This window comes from Necator americanus, chromosome X (genome assembly GCF_031761385.1).
Source record: "Necator americanus strain Aroian chromosome X, whole genome shotgun sequence".
NCBI classification, from domain to species: Eukaryota; Metazoa; Nematoda; class Chromadorea; order Rhabditida; family Ancylostomatidae; genus Necator; species Necator americanus.
Window position 1 is genome coordinate 8,412,817 of NC_087376.1, and position 10,271 is coordinate 8,423,087.

At 37.8% G+C, this 10,271-nt stretch overlaps 1 protein-coding gene across 2 annotated transcripts; it reads left to right on the top strand.

Moving 5' to 3' along the window:
- Window positions 1-1,105: 1,105 nt before the first annotated feature.
- RB195_021851 (uncharacterized protein) lies at window positions 1,106-10,092 on the top strand (the record flags this gene model as incomplete). Of its 2 annotated transcripts, XM_064208765.1 has the most annotated exons (10): window positions 1,106-1,208; window positions 3,450-3,567; window positions 4,503-4,629; window positions 6,544-6,705; window positions 6,768-6,907; window positions 7,127-7,299; window positions 7,369-7,451; window positions 9,442-9,535; window positions 9,843-9,965; window positions 10,061-10,092. In XM_064208765.1, the coding sequence occupies 10 exons, from the start codon at window positions 1,106-1,108 to the stop codon at window positions 10,090-10,092; spliced, it is 1,155 nt and encodes a 384-aa protein (XP_064064646.1). The 2 variants fall into 2 exon arrangements, with proteins under 2 accessions (XP_064064646.1, XP_064064647.1); XM_064208766.1 differs by lacking the exons at window positions 1,106-1,208; window positions 3,450-3,567; window positions 4,503-4,629 and adding an exon at window positions 4,032-4,088 and having other exon boundaries at window positions 6,768-6,868.
- Between the last annotated feature and the right edge of the window lie 179 nt (window positions 10,093-10,271).

The window sequence follows — 10,271 nt, forward strand, 5'->3', positions numbered from 1 at the left end:
CTCTGGGAATACAACAACAAAAGGGATGAACACCTCTTCCAGAAACCAATATTTTGATCATTTCTCTTTCCATTACTTTTGATCCCTTCCAATGGTCCAGAAGGTCAGTTTTTCCAGGAATGAGGTGACAATAACGGAATTTTGAACACTCAAGATGAAGCTTCACTAACACTTCCTTTGCATCAAATCGCACGAAAACTTTCGAGTTTCCGAGTTTATTAAGTTCTTCGAGATCAGTAACGATCAGTAACTTGAATGTGTCCAGGATTTATGTGATATCCAGGAGTAATTCCTTTTTCAAATGGATCTCGCAAACCATGTTCATAAGATTTACTGTATGCACTCCTCAACATTTTGCTAAATGGTCTTGCTGTTCAAGGATTTTATCATGGGATTCATGCGGAAAGAACCTAGAATGAGTAATTGTTATCGTCCTTAAGGATAGCGTATCAGAAAACCAACAAAGTTGAGTTCTTTGTGGGCAAACATGGAGTTAATTCCGGAATTTATTTTACTTGGGAAGACAGATACTGTGAGCAGCGGAAGAAAATGTAATGTGCAATATTTGTACTATGGAAAAATGGTATGGCATACTTACATGTTTGCGTGTAGAATTTTCCGTACCCAAAAGCCGAGATTATTTTTGATTGAGCGTAAGACGCCTCGCCCTTTAACTAATACCGAGGAGGACATAACGTATGGTTCCAACTATGACTCTTCTTCTGCTACGCATGCTTCACATCAAATATCGTGCGGTACCTAGAGGGTAGAAAATCGAGGGATCAACGGGAGGAGGGGGAGTGAAGGGAGGGAGGATGGTGAAAGAGGGGCGCGCGGGGGACATTGAGCGCTCTGTGTGTGTGGTGTACGCGAGAGAGAAGAGATTTGATCATGGAAGTCGCTGCGAATGGGCTGTGCCGATCTTGTAAGCCTGTCCTCTGCTAGCCGTTAACGAGATCTTCATTTCACTGTTAGCCCCCCCCCCTATCGCTACACTACCCACCATCATCGCCTATCGTTCTCCGCTATTATAATCACAATATCTAAGCCAGCCAGCTTTAAAGAGGACGGTCTATCCGTTTTGCTGCGCTCGGAATCTATCGCTATGACCGTTGTGGCCTTTTTTGGCATAGTTCCGCTTATGTTAGTCAGTCTTGTATCAACCAAAACTACACAATTTGACGATTTGAACCTTTCAACTGCATCTGGTGAGTGTTTTCAAATTCTACGTTTGAATACTTATTGTAATACTACTTCATGAGTTTTTACCTCACTAATGATTTATATTGGATATTACAAATATCAGGAGTAATTTCTGAAATTTCCCAACACTTTGCAATATTATTCGCGATGTTGATGTCGATGGCGTATCCAGTTTTGACGCCACTTTCACCATCTTTTGAAAAAGACGCATTGAGTGACAGTCGCTGCGAAATCTTCTCCCTCTAAATGAACTGCATTCGAGAGGATTTTCACTGAATAACCTCGTTCTGGGATTCGCGGTCACACAATAATTTGCCCACATCAACGACCTCGTATATACATATAATGAAGGATATTCATCAAGGAATGGTCTGGATCTCATCAATATTCCTTGCAACGATTTCGAAAAAGAATCTTTATTTCTTGTTATTTCAAAAATAATTGTTTTGTTATATAGTTTCATTAAAAATCTGGATTATTCTCTTATGATCATCGAATGAATGTTGCTTTTTTTCGAATCAGAACGTTGTGAGAATTTTGCATTTTCTGTGGATTAGGAATGAAGAACAGGTCGGACAATTGATTGTGCTGGATCGCCGCAACAACATCCGCGATACACGCAAAGACAAGCTGTGATTGAGCGATTGCCAGTAGATGAAATCCTACCTCATCTACTTTAAGTGTGAAATCTGTGAATCTACTCTTATAGAGTTCTAATATGGTTTCAATATACCACAGATATATCATCAAAAAGTTCTTTTGCTTGAATAATAATAATAAACTCAGTAGAACTCATTACTCCTTTAAAAAGAAATGGAAAACAGGTTGCCAGATACCTAACTTGATCAGTGAGGTCCACAAATCGGCTTCTTATCTGATTCAGATTTTTATAAATTTTCTTCCCTTTGCAATTGCATTTGGTCTCCAATTTTTATTTTGAACAAGTGAGTATTAATCTTTTCCGTTAGATGAACCAGACATTCATCTAGGACGTTTTACCAGGAATATTTTTCAATGAAAAATTTCGGATTAGTCGATAAATGTAGTCTTTGCTCCATCCGCAAAACCTCAAAAGCATACTATTAGAAAACATGTAATCGTCGTCTTTTCCGTTTCAGTGTTTCGAGAAATTCGAGAAACTTAATATCTTTTATTTTTTAAGCTGAAAATGCTATTCTAGCTCACATTTTCTACTGGAAAATACTCAAAAGTTTCTTCAATGATCGGAGAATCTGAACATCTTAGTCGATTCAAGCACAAAATCGCTGTTCATCCCTGAACTAAGTATTCTTATTACCGTTTCTAGCTAGTAATTGTAGAATTTAAATCACTCGAACATTTCCGCTGAATTCTTCACGTTGAGAGGTGTAGAACGGGCTTCACCAATGTTTAAACTTGTAACTATCAAATATTTTATTTTAAACATGCAAGAAGTCGAAGCAAAACAGTCAATGCACTTCGAATTAAAGAAGCAGTCATAAATCGTCCATGGTTTAGAAGCAACGTGAAATACCAACACATGATCCATTTGATGACCAGCAGCTTTTTTTTAGTGTCGAACCAAAAACAGGTCTGCATCGTGATCAAGTTTCTTTGCAGATTTTTATTTTGTTGCGAAAGAGGACAGAAATACGTTTAGAAGAGAAAGATATGGTGTCGCGGCACTAACAATCGTAGCTTTGACGAACAGTATAGTCGGAAAACAATGAAGGTTTTGAAAAATATCTTCATATGAGTTATATCTATTGTTGGAACTCTTCGGTAAACAGTTGCTATAATCTTTTAATAAAACCAAGCGGCCAGCATCTAAGTATATATTTAATCTCTATGAAAAAAGTATAATGAGGGAAATTTCTTCTCGTCAAAGGATATCGGACATACATACATTCATTCATTATTCTGTGACGACTCTGTGTTCAACGACCTGGGCGCGACGCGTCTGCCGCAACGCACACTCCTACTCCGCTAGACACACACTCGCTCTTCTCTCATCTCTGCCTCGATCGAACATGAAAAAAAGATTGATCCACCCAGAAAAAGAATACGGAACCAGAAACCCCGGGAAACCATCAGCCTCAAACTGTGCTACCCAACCTGTGGAATAATCACAGAGGTACAGCGTCAGCCCGACAAAACGCCCTTAAAATGACTTTATTTCGGATAATTCTTGTTCAGTTAACATTGTTTCATTTTTGTAAAATAATAGAGAATTTCATCACGCCTTATGCTCCTAACATTCGTTTCAGAAGAGGAACTGCAACATATTCTGGCATATTTTACTACTCAGATAGAAATAGTTGAAAAAGCAATTGGTAGTGCAAGGAGGAAGCGTGCTTCTCCTATATCGGCTTCTCTTCCGAATATGTACGTTTCATTTTTGTGCATTTCACAACATTTTTCTTTCTTGTTACTAATTTTTTGTTTTCTACCGTAGCATGTACCTGTGTTTCAATGTTCAAAAGTCCGCGAAAAACTGGTGAATAACCATCAGTTCTTCTTCCAGAAATAAAGAAAGGGAAATGTCTGGAATAGGGATATATGAATCAGTACTTCTTGTAACAACTCTCGAGAAAATAGATTTTTCTGTGTTTGCTTCTACTGTAAAGACAACTGGCACTTTTTTTAGAATTAAGAATAATTATTTTGAGATTTACCAACACTGGGGGCAAAAATCTTTATATTTTTTTCCCTTGGTTCCCCAAATTTTAGCGGCAATCTTTACAAAGAAGATTCCCTAATCTTATTATTATAGTTTTTTTGAGACGTCGGATGTAAAATCCGGGTCTTGACAGTTTAGCTTCTATTATTAACGACGCTATCCGAATAGAATGGTTCTTGACAAGAATACATCAGAGACGAAGTCGGCGTCAATTATGTTCAAATTGGTGAGCGTGACGCTTCTGATGGAACTCACTCCGATTTCTGCCTGATACACATTCCGTCCTCGTTTATCTTTGCCTTAGTCGAAGACGTATCGCGTTCACATCACTGAACACATTTGGCGTCGACTATATTTTTTTCTCTTTCTTTTGGAATCAGAATTTACCTTAGTTTGTTAGGTCCTGAACAAAAAACACGGGCTGTTATTTAAACTAGAGGTAAGTGAGTAATAGAACGTCGCACTTCCACTAATAAATCAACACAGAGATTGTGTATTAAAAAATTCATCGCGAAGAGTCCTTTCAAAGAGGTCTTTAAAAATATACCTAGTCATGGTGCTTTTGTCCATCTTTTAGCATCCTTTAAGTAATGACTTGATGTAGCGAATCACAATTTATTCCTTTATGTTGCTTTTTCAGAGAGTCGGCTTACTTCCTAAATCGAATAGGAGCCCTGAAAAAATCCTTGGCTAGTCGAAACGAGACGAAGATAAGCGAATCACTGGATACACCACCGAAGTCGAAGTACGAAAGCCACTTTGCGCCAGTAAGTCTCTCGCAGTCAGCGTTTTTTTAGTTCTGATCCTAAAAGTCCACATGCAGCATGTACATGAGTTTTTGGTCCTATGGTTGGGGCGAGACGACAATATCCTGCAACCGAATTGGAAAAAAAATTCAAACTCAAGCACTTAGCGGAGATTTTGTTCTGATGAAAACTGCGAATGTTTGAACATTTGAGTTTCAATGATGTTCAGTACCTTGGGGAAGTTCTTACAGTCACTGATTGAACCCGGGGCACTTCAAAGGTTGGGTGTATCTCAAAAACAGAAAAGCTATGTGCTACGGCAGAACCGCAGCGCTTTCTTGCTCGAATGTATACGGTACTACAGGTCCTAGAACGATTTTTGAAAAGGTCATCCGCAAGAAGCAAAGAGAAATTTTGAAAATATCTATCTGCTAACTATTCTTTTGTTTTTCTTCCTGTCAATTTCAAAAACATGATTTTTTTTCCTCACGCGCACCAATAGCTGCTGAAACGATGTCAAACTGGTCTCAACTGTTGGGGCGTCCATTTGTCACCTCTAGTATTTTCTTTCAAAAATAATTATTTTTCGTCCTCAAATTCGCTTCTCTGTTTCACGATTTTTCCCTGATTTTTTTTGGTGAGTAATAAAACTTTTACTTACTTTTTTAATGTCTACTACGGAAATCACTTCCACTTGTAAAAAATTGTTCTTTAAAACGTATTTAATCACAAATTTTGATGTGAATGTGGTGTGTTTGAAATTCTCCTCTCCATAATGCTTCCAAACATTTGATCTATTAGTGTATATGGTGTAATAGTAATAGTGAAGGAGTAGAACAGCTAAGTCTCTGTTTGAATGTTAAACATTGCAAATATAGCTGTCAAAGAAGTGACACTATTGTTCTGTCAAGTATTCTGGATGAAAGAATATTCTTGGCGAAAAATTCAACTTTCTGGAGCAGAAGAAGTGAAAAAACATATGAAATCGAAGGAAGATGTTTCTGAATATATTCTGATATCTATTTATTCCAGAACGGGTGATGGTCCCACTTTAAAGGCACCATACCTTGAAATTAACAATGTTGAGATCTTCCCGTGAACAGATACGGATAGAAGTATGGCTTACGAACATGTACGTGACTGTGCTCATTTTCATCGAATTGTCCTGAAAGGTCACATAAGAAACGGCCCCGGAGGTCGAATTTTCCTACGAACCACCCAAGAACGTGTCATACCGTGTCGTACGTACGAGAACAGACATTCCTGCCGGTGAGAAGGAGAGCCAGCTTTAACATGCCATTGATTCCCCGGTTACTCGCCGATGTTCCTGCTTTTGCGTACGTGCATGAGCTTCGTGGGAAAAATTTCATCGACGCTGCCGTTTTCCACACCGTCTTTAAGAACAGTTCAGGGAATTGAGCATGATTGCGCTCATGCTCGTGATTTTCTCAACTATCCTTAGCTATTCGTGTGGAGATCCCAAAATCGTCAATTTCGTGGTATGCTGATTTAACTTTGTCGTATTAATTTGCGTAAACACGTTGCCGTAGCCGGTACGATAAACAACGCATCGACTAATCTTGTTGGACTGTACATAACTGTACCACAAAACTATGAAGTAGAAATTCCATCACCTTTAAAAGTGTAAAATTTCCATCATCTCTAGAAGCAGAGAGAAATATACGGCACCATTTTTATTTCTATCTTGTGTTCTTGGGAGTACAATCTGTTTTTCGTGCATCTTCATTATTCGCTCTAGCGTAAGAATGCGTTCTAAAAAAAGTGTGAAAATAACAAAAAAGTACCACGACATCGAATAAATGAAACATTTTATACAAAATTTTCCATCATTATCATAAAATGTGATGGGAAATACCTTCAAATCCATAGATCCCAATTTTTTTTTCTCGCAGGAATTTATAGTATTTTTATCAGGTCCTCCGTCTTAACGACACTATCCAAGACTGTAAACGTTTGACACAACCGGAACTTGTTGCTGAATTGAAACAAAGAGGTACATACAATCCAGAATTGATGGCTTGGGATGCTTTAGGAGTGATACGATTTCTTGACAGAACAATACACGATCACTACCAAGTTAGTTTCGTCTCTTCTTTTTCTTTGTTGGCTGTATGTATCCGTTCTACTCATTTAACCAGCGGCAACCTCCACGTAACCGACAACGAGAGGAGGCATTCTCGCGTAATGTAGAAGCACTTGCGAATTTGTTGAAGGAGCTCAACGTTACTTGCGACTTAAGGTCGCCTTCCATTCTACAAAAACTACAAAACGCAACTTTGTAAGCGGAATTCCATCAATTTAGATAATTTCCATGTATTCAATAACAAATGTGTTCAATGGGGCGACCGCAACACATCTTCCGTAATAAAACTGTTGAGATAGATACTTCTTCTTTTTTGTTCCTTACACGCGACGTGGTCTTCCAGAAGAACACATTTGGGGCTGACTACGTATGTAAAGTGACAAAAAAAATTCCAAAACTATATAATTGTTTTAGCGGTGAACCACGCCGAAGTATTATTTCGCCATCTCTTCGTCGTTCGAAGAGAAAAGATGAAGTAGAAGGAATCCTTCGCGCTCTTAACGCTACTATAGAAATACCGCAGCGTGCTCAGGATCAACCTCTAACTTTAGAGGACGACAATTTAACGCCGCGACAAAAACTTATAGGTAGGTTTACCAAATTATGTTTTTTTTTAAATATCATATGGTGTTGAAGTAAATTGAAGTTTGTTGCAGGTGAATCGCATATAGTACCTTTCGGATGCGATAAACGAGGAGCCGAAGAAGACGGTTATCTACGACTTTGTGGAGCATGCCAGGTGTGGAACGCATTCTGCTACAATCTAACCAAAAATTCCCAGTGATCATCATGTTGCGTTTTATTGTCTGTGCATGCGCCTGACAAGCGTACAGTTGTCGCGTGTGTTCAATGGGACCTTCACTTAAAGGCAGCATACCACGAAACTGAGGATTTCAGATGGACTACGCGTATACGGGGTCGTAGATTATGGAGACTGGGGTGGTTCCGCTCATCTCTTCCTGCATCACTGCAAACAGCATCCCTTGAATGCTGTTTGGCCATCTATTCCAACGCTCCACCCCTTGCGCCGCCTCCTCCCTGCGATTCGTCAAAAACCAATTCGAACTGCCACGATAGGGAGTAAGGGACGCTACGCGTGCAAGGGTGGCGCGCTCCAATAGAAGGCATCGTACAAAACAGCATCCGGGGGCCGTCTGCCTGCAGTTATTCAGGGAGAGATGGGCGGAACCACCCCGGTCTCCATAATCTACGACCCTGTATATGGATGCTCTACCTGAAATCCCCAGATTCGTGGTATGCTGCCTTTAACCTTATCCTAGGACTGAAAACCAGCCAATGATTGCTTTATAAGGATATACTCGCAGGTATCTGCGAACTGTTAAGAACCAAACTGCTTTGAACGCAGATGTTTACGCAAATTTACACCATTTATCAAAACGTTTTGACGAGATTTTAACTCTTCTATCTAATGTGAAATTTTACGAGTTTGAAAATTTTATTCTTTGTACAAATAGGTAGTTTCGTAACCCCCTTTTTAACTTTACAACGCATTTTCGTGGAACCAAAGAAACTAAAACTAAATCACGATTCTCCGTACGAGAAATAGTCCTATTGATTTCCTTCGATGGTCTTCAGTATTGGCCGTGTATATCATTATTGTGTAACTCTCTCCCATCGTGTACAAATGCAGATCCATCAACTACGTTTAAGTTTCAGATTCTAAGGTTTTGCCCTAAGGTGCTTAGACAGAAAAGAATGAAAAATGCAGATATGAGAGGGGATTGCAGGAAACTATAGCGGCATTTTTCTTATTTTTGTTGTCTATTTTGCGTTCCACGGTCGATTATTCAAAAATAGTGCTGATTTGCATCATACCATTAGTGGAATTTGCGAGTGTAGACACAATGTTGAGATCGATCGACAGAATGATAAATCAAACGATGGCTGCAAGTATACTCGCCGTTAGATTTATTCCACACCTTACATTTAGGAGGATTTGAAAGAACTTTACTCAGGATCTGATATACCTTTTGAAATTAATTTCCAAACTGGTCGCCTTTCGGGAAAAACGAAATTTACTTCTTTCGTAATTGACCCAAAATCTACTGGTGTTATTTCTGCAAAGTATTTTCACTCCTCTTTCTTTATGTTTCGTTATATTCTACAATCTTATTGAGCTGTAACTATAGCTGATAACTAAGTGATTTAACTAGTTTTCTTTGTATTTTCAACCTCATTGAATTTCTCTTGGATCACTTTCAACATCGCATAATTTTCATTTTCAAAGTATAGAAGTGAAAAACCAAACTTTCTATTGTTATCTTTTTGTTCCTGTTTCAATTTTTTTTCGTAAATTTTTATTTTTTTTTAAATTTCACAATCTTTCTGTGTGAATATAAAAAATATTACTTTAAACAAGTTTTTGCTACCTAAAAATTAACATTCCTTTGAGATTTTCTTCAACCATCTTACATAGTTGAAAAAAAAACAGTCTCATTATTCTATTTTCTTTTCTTTTATTCGACTTCTTTTTGACTTTCTCTCCTCTTTATGAAGCGCTATATCATTCCAGGACTTCATGATAAAATTATTTTGTACTAAGAGAATATGTTACTTTTAAGAATATTGAACCGTTCAAGTAACGAAAAAGACGTAGCAGAAAAAAATTAATGATCATGGCCAAATTATGCAATAATCATGTCATCGTGAATGTACAATGATCCTATGATTTTAGTTATTTGCCTATGTTTCCTCATCGATCTTTTCAGGCTATACGACATTTGCCGGACACGTTTTTTCCTCCCTTCATTAATGAAGTGACTTGTGATAGCGATAAAGCTTGTCTTTACTTCTATGATTACCGTGAGTTCATCATCAGTAATTATGGAAATGTTTTATTGTTTCATTAGTATCAGGAGAACATCTAATCTGGGTTGTCTTCATTTCTTTAGAGTAGGAAATTTTAATAAACTATAGTCGGCACCAAATACGTTCAACTGGATGCACGCAACGCAATCTCTGTATCTGCGTGACACGTTCTCTCCTTTCTATTCTGCCTTTATCTAAAATGCATCATGATCATCCGATTGAACATTTTCGGATCTGACTGTGTCACCAATATAACAGTATAAATCCATAAATTTCACATAAATGAATTTAAATCTTTTAGCTCATGGAAAATGTCGACAAAAGCATATGAATTTTGTTGTTTTACGAAATGTTGGAACAAATGATTGTCAAATTTGGAAGAAATTTAATCTAAATGTTCGAGTATCGTGCGAATGTTTTGTTGGTATGTATCAGAATTTCACTCTTTTGTTTTCTTTTATTATATATTCATTATATTGTAACGCTACACTCAAGGTCATTTGTTATTGGGAATTTCAGATGAGATGTCGTTCTTTGCGAAGTACGTGTGAATAATGATATGGATGTGAAAACTACGTATGCATCATTTTCAGTCTAGTCGCAACGATGATTTCATTTAAACAGTTCTCAGATCTGCCGAATAGCTATTAGATAAAATTGAAAGCTCTTAAATTTAACATGTCATTTCAGCCTCCTCCTTTTTTTTTGTCACTGCTCTTAGATCCACGAC